This window comes from Lytechinus pictus, chromosome 15 (genome assembly GCF_037042905.1).
Source record: "Lytechinus pictus isolate F3 Inbred chromosome 15, Lp3.0, whole genome shotgun sequence".
In the NCBI taxonomy this organism is placed as follows: Eukaryota; Metazoa; Echinodermata; class Echinoidea; order Temnopleuroida; family Toxopneustidae; genus Lytechinus; species Lytechinus pictus.
In genome coordinates this window covers 16,612,306-16,624,348 of record NC_087259.1, presented here as the reverse complement: position 1 = coordinate 16,624,348, position 12,043 = coordinate 16,612,306, and the positions used below count along the sequence as shown (strand labels likewise).

The following is a 12,043-nucleotide window of genomic DNA, read 5'->3' as shown; positions in this document are numbered from 1 at the left end:
GTGATAACAAAAGGAATGGTCAAGTGTGGGATGCAAGGAATGAACGATGGATGAGGGTAACAAAAGGCGGTGCTGCACCATCCCAAGTTTGCTCAATCTCGAGATTTTAGCCCGATTGGCCCTCTTCGTGATTAATCTCGAGATTCAAGAAACCCCGTCTCCACCATCGCAAGAAGAGTGATTCCTGCTCGAGCGAGGCATCGATGCATTATGGTCTGACGCCGTGAATAAATAATCCCGAGTGCGTCTGCACCTACGAATTAGCACGATAATTTGTAAAATAGCGCGCTATTTTGCAAATAATCCCAAGTTGACTTGGGATTGCAATCTCGAGATTAATCCTACGAACTAGCGCGATAATTGCGTCTCCATTGCAAATAATCTCGAGATTGTTCAGATCAGGATAATTCGCCAGATCAGAAATAGCGCGCTAATTTGAAAACTCGGGATGGTGCAGACGGCCCTAAAGGAGATGGGGATAACAAAGATAAATGAGGATAAAAGGCAAGAATGCTGATGGAGACTGAAGAAAAGGGGAAAGTAAATTAGGGTTACTTTGGAGTAGAGCAATGTCCTGAAAATGAGAGAGGGGTTAACGAACTCTGTGAACTCTGGCTTAAAAGTAATGAACTTGTAACCAAAACTGAAATGAACAAACAAAACTGCAATAAACTTGAATAATGTACAAACTAGTTCCCCACAGTAACTTATAACAGTTATCCGTGAAAGTCACCATCATGAAGAATCTAATCAGTGATTTTTCATTAGCAAATATGCTCTTAGCCAATCAGATGCAAGGATTTCAGTATAACAGTTATCCGTGAAAGTCACCATGATTCATGAAACATCTAATCAGTGATTTTCGTTAGAAAATATGCTCTCAGCCAATCAGATACAAGGATTTCAGTAATAAACTTACGACAGTTGTTAGTGAAAATCATTCATGAAAATTTTCACAAATGCCACTCCCGCTACAGACTCCAAACTCAGTCCAGACAAATTAAAAGAGGCAAGTATTTCAAAACTTTTTCTATTTTTTTGGAAAAATATCAGCAGTATTACAGGGCAAGTTCACCTCTCAAAAGATTATTTGAATAAAATAAGACAAATCAAACAAGCATACATGTAAATTGCTGAAAATTTAATTGAAATCCAAAGTAAAGTAAAATGTTCATATGTACACTGTATGCACTATATAAGCACAGTCCTCACATTGCTACTACTGTATGCAACTGAGAGAGACGATGATGTCACTTAATTCAATCACTTTTTTGTATTTTATTGTTTGAATTGTAGATTTGATGATAAGGAGACTTGTAATCAAAGCATGTCCAGGAAGAAATCAAACTTCATTTACCTTAATATCATGAGGAGAAAATTGAAATATTTTATATATTTCGTATAATGAATACAAAAGAAATAGTGAGTGGGTGACGTCATCTGTTCCCTCATGTTTTGCAAAATTATGCAAATTTTAAATTTACTATATTTTTAGTATAACCTTCGATTTTTTGAAGAAATTTTCAGCTGTAAGCTTCTTTGATTTTTCTCGTAAGATTCAAATAACCTTTTTTATTGGGGTGGACTTTCCCTTGAACTTTAATGAAGAAATACAAGTGGGTACTAAAATGAAAATTCATATCTGATTTCAAGGGAAGTGACTATGCCCATTGTCTTCACTAGTGCATGATGTAAAGGTGGAAGAACGAAGAGGAAACTCTACATCCGAAAGATCTCACTCGATCTGAACTCAAACCAGGCCATAAAATTTTACATTCATACACTGTACATGCATGGGAGTATTCAGACAAAGGGAATAATTTTAGTGAGAATCCCCTGTTCAGACAGCCCCAAAACTCCAAAACACGTTTAACAAACTTTGAGTACATGAAATGAAAGAACGACCAACAATTCCCTGATCAATACACTGTAATTTATTCAAGTATTAAAAATCAAGAAAAACAGGACAATCTTGGTGCATTTCCAATGAGGATTTTGGTCAGTTTCATTCATTTTGGGACTTTAGTATTGAATTCAGGGATATAAATTACACACAAGATAGGGTCATGTACAGGTATATGTACATGTTGATAGCCCATGTTCTATTTGGCCATCTGATAGGCTGGTTCGTTCTTTAATGTACATTGTACATGTTACTCAATTATTTTTTAACATGTTCTAGACATGATCTGAATATCTGATAGTTAATTTTGGAAGCCAGGCCAGTTTACATATGTGCCGTCATAAAGTCTGGAAAAGGGAACTATATATTGAAAAGATTTAATGTTCACCCACTTCTCAGTGCTCGTGTATGATGTCCAAATATTGTACTAAAATAAAATCTGGGACTTTTGTCCTAAATGTGTAATATTCTTTAAAAAAAATCTTTATACACAAACAGCCTGGTGGATGTGGCTCCAGATTACCAGGGCCCCGTCTCACAAAGAGTTGCAATTGATCCGATCAAACTCAACTATGGAAGGCCAGCAAGGTCACCATATAAAATGCATGTTTGTTAATAAAAAAAAATTCTCGATATGATGTACATTAATCGTTTTCTTGAAGATCCAGTGTGATTCTCTTTGTTTACCGAGGAGATTGTGCAAATTTCCTGCAGAAAAAAATTGTGGTATAGATGGATTTCCATAGAGTTGAGATTGATTAGATCAATCGTACCTCTTTGTGAAACGGGGCCCAGGATGTGAACAGGGTGATATGTGTAGGCCTTCATGTAGTTTGCAAAACCTATGAAGGGTTTGGTCAAATATGACAGGAAGAGGAAGGAAATTGTCACCGTTATACAGCAGGTGACCAATTACAATGTACATGTATGATGGACATTCCTTGTTTGAATGCAAGAATGACGTTAAATGCACGACCAGGGCACTACTGCAGTGCAGATGCAGCCTGTCTCTGGAACCACTCTATGCTAGTCCCAAGACATCATGACGTGCATAAGCCAGCCTACATGTAAACTTGGCGGTGCAATTTTACATCTAGCGAGCAAATACATGTACATGTATACATAAAACCATTGAGCGTCACATTATTTTTGTGACATGCAGGGGAAACATTTTGCAATCGGAGAGACAATTCAGCAATAATGATCTCATTGATAGCTCAGTCACATTGGCTCTACGACGGCCTTACGGCATGTCGAAACGGCATGTCGAAAACAGCCGTTTTAACATTATTTTGTACCAGCTACAGTTTTTTTTAGGTGGCTTGAATAAAAATGAATAAAACGGCTGTCTTCAGCTCGCCATCCAGCTGCTGTAGAGCAATAGTGACAGAGGTACATGTATTAATCGAAAACTACGTAATATCAAAATAATGATCTACATTGGATACCATGCACGACCATGGGGTCCTAAAAAGCACCCAAAACAAGTATTTTTCATACTCTGAAAATACACCCCTTAACAAGTATTGGCGTGTGACACCCTTCCCTTAACAAGTATTGGAAACAAAACGATACCCTTGGCAAGTATTCCCTGAATTGAACCCCTAAACAAGTACAGCGATGTTTTAATGTCACGGATGTCGGTTTTACCTTTACCTACATCATCGGGGCTTAGTACGTCCCCACCTCCAACACCTCGGGCAAATCGGACTCATCGGACATAGTGTTGACTGTTGGGGCAAAAAGTATATCCTTTATATTTAGTCTTTTTACCCTCGCAAATATGACCCTAAACACGTAGCTTTCCTAGTGATATAGCAAGGCTCCACATTAACTTTTTTTGGTGGTGGCCCGTTCGGGCCACCAAAACCTTCAAATAATTTTTTTTGGTGGCCCGATATTAAAGTTTGGTGGCCCGAAAAATATAAAGAAAAACATTAAAAATTAATAAATGGGTATAAATGGTTTAACCACTGTCAAAAAAAATGAAAGAAAATAATAAAAGGGCAAAAAAAAGTGTAAGAAAATTCCTTCCCTAAATTTGCCAAAATGTTGGAAAAATTCACATTTCATATTAATGAAATGCCCTCCCAAAGTATTTACTTTCTCAAGAGTTGTTTAAGAAGTCATTTATAAACAAGAAAGAATGAAAGTAACTGTCTGTTTATTTTTGGCTAGAAAAGACCGGAAAAGACACAGCTTCGAAAGAAACCAAGTAACAACATACATACAAATGCACATGTGGGACTGTGATGTACTCACCTATGTGTTTTTATGTGTATTATTTTCATTTGGAAATCGGTCTTTTTGAGTCAAAAGAGAGGTCATGATTCCTCTTTTTAATGCTTGCAAATAATCAGGATACACCAGATTTTAGCAAAAAGGTCTGTAGAAGGGCATTTCATTGGTGTAAAATGTGACTTTGACTTGGATTTTCACAGTTCTGTGGAAGATTTCTTAGCAGCAACATTTCGTATTGCAGCTCCCTGAGTCTGAATAGGCTGCTAACGCGCGCACAGCTGCTTCAAGCATATGCAAAGCTCAAGCTTAAGCCAGCCGGCCGGCGCGGCCGGTTGGATAAAAGCTACTTAATGCTATAGCGGTAGGCCAACTTTGTGTGTGTGTTTGTGTGTAGATCAACAAAAAGGGCGCATGACGAACTGGCTTGCAATTTGAACTGTAGAAAGTTGATATATGCGTGCAAAATGGGGAGAAAAATTGCGCTATTCTGAGAATTATTGGTTGCCCGATTCGGGCCACCAAAACTTAATATTTTTTCAATAATGGTTGCCCGAGGTGAATTTCTGGTGGCCCCGGGCCACCGCTAATGTCGAGCCTTGGATATAGATACCCTTTTTTCATTACTTTTAGTGTTTTTGACACCCTTATTACGTTACGTACGTAACGTGCCCTATCTTGAAAAAGACATCCTTTTACATGTTTTTTTGGTTGTGCATGGTAAGTGCCCCCCCCCCCCCCCGGGAAAATGTGTACTGTGCCAATAATCACATGGACTTTACGTGTATGAATAAAAAAGAACGAAACTGATTAAATCCCCGCTTTTCGGTGAAACAATATCTTTCGGGAGCAAGATGATCTTGAAGGGCAATCAAGCCAATTTTAAAGCTAAATGAACGTAGTTGCAGTACTGATTTCGTGAGAAAGACTGTAAAACCAAGGTAAAGTATTGATACTGATTTCGTGAGAAAGTCTGTAAAACCAAGGTAAAGTATTGATATATCATCGTGGATCTCGATCTGGTACAGTTACATAAACTGAACTTTGTGAAAGCTAAAAATCGATCACACTGAAGATCGCCTACACAGATATATAGGCACACGTGGGACAGTGTATTATTATTGCTGGAATAAAGACCCGACGGAAGTGACCGAATCCGCGCTTATTTTGCTTATTTCTCAGCAATTACACAATTTCTTCCAGAATCCTTTGGCACATATTTTTTATTCATACAAACAGACACTTTGGTGATCATTATATTAAATTCTGTAAAAAGTTATTTTGAGATCGTTCCCACAAATGGAATTTATCTTTAATAGTAAATGGGAAAGTACCGGTACATGTACATGTAAGTATTATTCAACCTCTCAAGAAAGACCCAGCATCTCAGAACTCATTGAATGACAGAAAAATTACAAAAGAGATGAAAGTAAAAAAAAATAAAAATAGAACACAGTGAGTGGTTGTAAGTGATTGAAACTTTCCAATGCTAAATAAGAGCCAGAGGTTTCATAATCATCCACGTCTTGTCCTCATGTCCATCTGTATGGCTATGGTAATGTACTTAATTAAAAGAAGAGATCCCTGTGATATCCCAGAACAAATGAAGGTCTGAACTAGTGCGACTGAAATTTGACTACTTCATTTGGGGTTTAAAATTAAAATTCTGTTTGTTTCTGTTTGTGGTAACTCCCGTAGGAACTCGGTAGGACAGCATTTTGCTGGTAAACGCCAAGCTGGTATACAAACCAATTACCTAGGAAACATTTTACGTATAGGTTAATCAGTCATAGTGGCTGACGTTATACATGTAGACGACAGATATCACTCTCGGGCCTTTTATCAAAGTGGAGACAATGGCAGAGTTGGGATTCGAACTCACAACCTTGCGATTACGAGTCCAATGCTCTGACCACTGGACCACACGACCTGTGTCCATTCAGAGGCTTTTTGACAGTATGCCCTCATTGGAGTAAAGATCTACAGAATGCTAGAACAAATATTATTTGTTTAATAAAAATCGCAACTACAATATTCATATATATCGCAAACTGACATACATTGTAAGGCTCATTCAGAAATTGCCCTATGTAGCTAAAGTAATATAGCGATATTTCTCAAACAAAGTCAATAGACCTGGGCTCCGTAACACAAAGATTAGCGATCAATCGCTAAATGAACTGACCAATCAATATCAATGTTACACGCGCAGTCGGTTTAAAATACTGACCAGGGACCAATCAGTGCGGTTCTTTCATATTTGCGATTCATCGCAAACCTTTGTGTTACGGAGCCCAGTTCGTAGTTCCTTATGGACAATTTTGGTCAAATGACCTTTCATTTCTTTCATTATGATAGGCAGATTTCAAAGCGAGATATTACGTGAGCTTGCCTTACATAGCAGGATGAAGAAATTAAATAGACCAGGTGATTAGAATAGCACACCGATGAACACTTTATGAAGGTACTGTATTTGTTGCATTCCTACTTTGAATGCATATCATAGCATGTTGCACTGTAATGTACTTGGCAAACTGTGAAATACCAGTCGTTTGTGGACGCATTGTTGTTTTTTGTGAATGTAAATGAAAACCACAATTCAAAAGAATATATGAAAAATCAAGACATCAAAGTTGGTGCTTATCTCATTAGATTTTAAACCACCATATCACTTTAGTACAAATGACCTTCCTCTGATCATGCGTAGAATCTTTTGCTCATGCGCAGAAAGGAACTACGAACTGGCTTGTCAATAGGCTGCAGGCACAGACCCTTGGTTTCCCAATCCGCATAGTGCACAATGCAGAGTCTGAATAAGTGAGACTAGATTCACTATGTACTGTGGCTGGCTCCACAGTCAGAGTTTGGAGTCTAGTCTTCACTCTAGACATGGTGTTGGTTAAAAGTGTCAAATTGCAGACTACTATAAAGTCAATGGGATGTGCATGTACATGTACAGTACAAGGCAAAAACAAATAGGCAAGTGACTTGCAACATGCATGTACATGCAGTCCATTTTAACCACCTTGCTTATCTGAATTTGGTGACACGACCTTTGCTCCTCCAACAATTGATCCGGGCTTTAATTTCATCTAAGATGTACATGTACTGCTAGGATTGTAATAGGGTTTTGTTTAATACAGCTGTAGGTTAAGGATTAGGTTGAAGGTGGTCACTCGATTAGTGCGTAAAATTCATAGCGGAGCAATTGTCGCCAGAGCAAATGTCATGGAACCTTCTATTTGGGCCGGAGAGTGAACAGGGGGTGTACTCACCAAGCTATGCAACTCTGTCTCTGTAATGAAGGTAGAACTTCTTGTCATTCCTCTGAGCTGACTGGTGATTGGCGGTATGTCAGAAGAGCTCAGGTTATCAATCAATGCATCCAAGTAGCTTGACATGCAGCCCTTCAAATAAAACAGATTATGGAATAAATACATGTACCGTATGCTATTACTACCTGATATAAATCCATAGCAATACATGTATTACTGTGTCTTTCCCCAAAATCTTTAAGAAAACGATATACGGTTTTAGGAATTATATGTAAAATGCAGGATGTTTTTATGGGTTTACATGTAATTCTTTAAAAGTTTTCAATATTTGGTTCAAAAGAAATTTTTTTCACTCGCGAGATTTTCTTTCTCGCAACTGTTTAGACCCCCCCCCCCTCCCCTCCATACGCCATGTTCTGGTCCCTAAAATATTTTATTCATTAATCTACTTATTGAATGAAGGATGACTACAGATGAGCATAAGGCCCCCCCCCCCCCTCTCAGAAAAAAGAGAAGAGTTGTGTAGTTGTAAAATTAATGAAATTTGTAAATAAAAATAGGGTCAGTTGGTAACTTTACATACACACATTAACAAAAAACAACCAGAGGTATTGGAAGCGATCTCAAGCATTTTTTAAGTTGTCAGCAGCCATATTTCATGTATTCACTTTTTGAAGACTTCAGCTTTTAAAGTGCAATATTCAATTTCAACATGTTTTGGTTGTGGAATACAAAACTATGATCGGTCAGCCCCATTTCATAGGGTCAGAGGGTTGAGTATTACACTAAAAAATTTGGTGGCGGTTTTAGCCTACATGTTTTTAATGTACATGTAATCGAGAAGCGAAATTGACAAATGAAAAATATGGAGAGCAACAGTACATTTATTAAGGCAAAATATCCATAAAAAACAAGTACATGTTCATGTAAGATATCAAATTCAAGATCTGTTTGCCTGTTATTATCCCCTTTAAACATGAATTTGAAGAAAACACTCTTCCCAGACCGATGGCGTAGGATGATGATCTCATTGCCTAGCAACAGAGCATCTGGCAAAATTGCTGTGTTTACTAAAGTGGTTCTAGGGTAATTTAAGAGCTGACTGGAAAAATGAAGAACATTTTCTTAAACATGGCGTATAACAACGTCAACATGTACCTCATTCTTTGCATTGCACAAATAAAAGTTGTACTGTATTTCAACATAATTTGATTGATTCCATAAAGTTGTCTGTGTATATTTAACCCTTCTTAAACTTTACATTAATTATATGTACATTGAACTATTAAAAATAATGTAAAGTTAATCTCAGTTACAATAACATTCTCCATTAATATATCCCTATAAGAATGTGCTTTAAAATAAAAAAAAGGGGTTGCAAAGCAGGGGAAAAATTGAGAGAAATATAAAATGCCACATCATCAAGAAGAATTGATAACTTCTACAGTGAGCATGTGCACAACCTCAATGCACATTTTAAATGAATGTTTCTTATTCTATTCCAAAACACCCTGAGGCATACTGTACATATACATGTAGTAAAGACCATGTGACTTTGATTTTTCCCCCTCGCTGATGACATACATGTACATGTACATGAGCATGGTGTAATTTTGAACTTCTCTTTATTTCATTGATTTCTTGTTTATTTTTAAGCCTTTGGTATATGTGCACATGATTCGCTATTAACATCATAAAGTGGAACTGAATGAAACAATAGATTTTTTTGAAAAAAATTTGAAAATTAATAAAATTCTCTGAAGGTTTGACTATTTAAAATCTAAATTTTGAATGAATAGGAGAACTTAATTTCCAATCAACAGCCATTCATAATGGTGTGAAAATGTGTGTAAAAAAGTGCAATAATCACCATGCGGAAACAGTTCATGACTTGATAAAAACCGCATAGAAACAAATATTGTCTATATCATGGGTGACGAGTAGGCCTAGAAGTTTAAATAGGCATGTGTATACAAAAAGCTGGAAAAATATCTAAAATGCATCCGTTCAGACTCAGAAAGGGTTTAATAGCCAAAGAACTTGATGATACACATTTGCCTCTCAATTGATATCAAGTTGGTAAAATTATCTTTCATCACAATTACAATAAACTGAATTTGCACAGCAGGATGATGTTGCATAAAAGGAACCCAAATGGTAGCTTTGCCTTTTTTTTTAGATTGTTCTTTGGGCCTGATGTTGCCATCATTAATGATGAAAAGTGGCCCATGACTGCCACGTAAAAACCATAATTAAATTAAAAGTACAAGGTCTTACATCAAGCTAATTAAATATGAATTAACACTATATTCTTAAATCTGTCCACACTATTTGGAATGTGTTGGGGGGGGGTGAATTCCACAGCCAAGCCATCCTTGGAATATTGATGAAGAGAAGTATTTGACTTTGGGTCCATGGTAACGATGCTCAACAGCCAAAATCAAAATCAAGGATTCCATTTTAAAAAGTTACCATTGGATGGCAATGTTACTACTTTCATAAAATGGGGCCCTGGACTCACCTTTGGAAACCTTGAGTAGATATCTGGTACCCTAGCGGAGGATTCCTTGCTGGTCGTTGATGTCTGGAGAGCCAGACCCTGCAGGATCTGAGCAACCTGCATCAAGTTGAACCGAGCGGTCTCACTCACCAGGATGTCCGATGTGATGCCGTAGGGTTCAGGATCAATGATCGCAGGTCCGACGAAGCACGTCAACAGCAGATCAGCACACATGATGCGGATATCGGCTGAGTCCACTTGACCTGCATCTACCAGAATCTTATGGAGTTGGCTGATAATCCAATCAAGACTAGGAGGGAAACAGTAGATGTTACTGTGAAGTCCAACAATGAATTTGTTACACAGTCCCACAAGTTGGTCCATTATGCCGTTCATGTGTTTCTGGACACTTTGTTCATACGCGGGGGTTCCTGGGGTTCCAAATCGCTGTTTCCTCTCCTCCGGGGAAAAGTGGTCCATCGCCTTTTGGACGTCCGTTTCTAAGCAAACTTCGTCATTCATTAGTACAGCCATGACAGGTTCATGTAACGCAGCTGTTAAGTACAATTTCCCACTAAATAGAGCCTCTGTGAACACTTTAAAAGCTATCGAGAAAGCGCAGCGCCCTCTCCTCAGTAATCGACGGGGATCATCACTTTCTGCAAGCTGGTGCTTCATGAGCGATTGAATGAAAATTAAGAAGTGCTGCTCATCGTCATCCACGACACAATTTCCGTAGATGCCAGAGATAACAGAGTGTACCAACCCTGGTGCCCTATCAGTGTTTGTCTTCTCTCCTTGAGCCAGGATCTGGGCCATGACTGATGGGTTTTCTCTCAGATAGTTCAGGACATCCCCATACAATGCATCCTGGAATCCGAGCTGCTTGTACCCATCGACAAAACCGACCCGCTCCAGGGCATTGGCGCGATAGCAACATGCAGCAGGAGGGGAGTTGGAGCTGGCCCTGACGAGGCTATTGAGGGTCTGACGCTGTTGTTGGGTGATCCATGCTACACGGTGGAGCTTGTCCGAGGTCTGGGTTACCTCCTCGTGGAGTCCCTGGAGCAGGTTCTTCTCAGACTGGATGTACAGTCTCTCCTCCTTGAGCCGCTGGGCCAGTGACAGCAGCTCAAGGGTGCTGTTCATTGTAACTGCCATCTTTAATCAAGTCATCGGATACGGTTTTTGTTGACAACTCTCAAGCTCAATCAAGATTTCAAAGTACAAAGTTTGCACAAATACCTTTCATTCATTGCCATTTGATTACATTATATATCAATTTTCGTTGGCTTTGCACAGGAAGTTTGTACTGTACAGTCTCGTACAGTACATGTAGAAGCACTATTCCTCCTCAATGTTCATGCACGGGGGTAACATAAAGACAGTTTCTATTAGATTTGCTACCACATGGAAGTCATGTGACTAGCCTGCGTGTATTATCAGGTGACGTCATCTCTTGCTGAAGTCAGAACAGCCGACACTTAAAAGATGCTCTGTAATAGGAGACAAAATGAAAACAGAATAAATCTTCATTAGTTCTGTAAAAAGGCCAGGAAGGGATAGGTTTTTTTATTTTTACCCACAACCACCTGAAATAGCACCAAACAAAGTCCTTAACTACAGGTAACTCAGGGTCAAGTCCATCCTACAGAAGTTTAGTTGAATGTCTTGAATAATTAAAAAAGTTTAACACTGACAGTTTCATCAAAATTGGATATAATCGAGGCATCATTTAGTAGTTGTTCTGACTCCCATCGATTCTCTTTATGAAAGGGTCATGGGTTCAAATCCTACTCCAGGCATTACATGAATTTCCATCAGCAAGAAATTCATCCATATTGTGCTATTCTCGACCTAAGTGAGGTACATGTAAATGGGGATCTGGCAGGAATTTATTCCTTGAAAACGTTGAGCACACAAAAGCAATTATGCTAAAGCCAGGGTAATCATGCTGCATTCATTGTAGAATGCTTTATAGAGACTTCTGATAAAGTAAGCTGTGCTAAATGCTTATATTATAAAGCAAGTATGATTATCAATATTATTAATATTATGCTGCATGTATTCTAATGTACAAAATTTGGAATGATTCTGCACCAACATACTTGAAACCATTATCTATCA

At 38.3% G+C, this 12,043-nt stretch overlaps 1 protein-coding gene across 1 annotated transcript; it reads right to left on the bottom strand.

Moving 5' to 3' along the window:
- Positions 1–6,019: 6,019 nt before the first annotated feature.
- LOC135156760 (GTPase-activating protein and VPS9 domain-containing protein 1-like) lies at positions 6,020–11,413 on the bottom strand. Its single transcript, XM_064110005.1, has 3 exons — positions 9,938–11,413; positions 7,417–7,548; positions 6,020–6,121 (listed from the first exon to the last, which is right to left on the bottom strand). Exons 1-3 carry the CDS (start codon positions 11,075–11,077, stop codon positions 6,020–6,022), a joined length of 1,374 nt encoding a protein of 457 aa, XP_063966075.1. The 5' UTR covers positions 11,078–11,413.
- Positions 11,414–12,043: the final 630 nt, after the last annotated feature.

Coding starts and splice junctions, on each gene's coding strand:
- LOC135156760 (XM_064110005.1), bottom strand. CDS start 11,077: ATGGCAGTTACAATGAACAGCACCCTTGAGCTGCTGTCACTGGCCCAG. Junction 7,549..9,937: donor TCTACTCAAGGTTTCCAAAG/GTGAGTCCAGGG, acceptor TTTTATTTGAAG/GGCTGCATGTCAAGCTACTT. Junction 6,122..7,416: donor AGACAGAGTTGCATAGCTTG/GTGAGTACACCC, acceptor AGCATTCTGTAG/ATCTTTACTCCAATGAGGGC.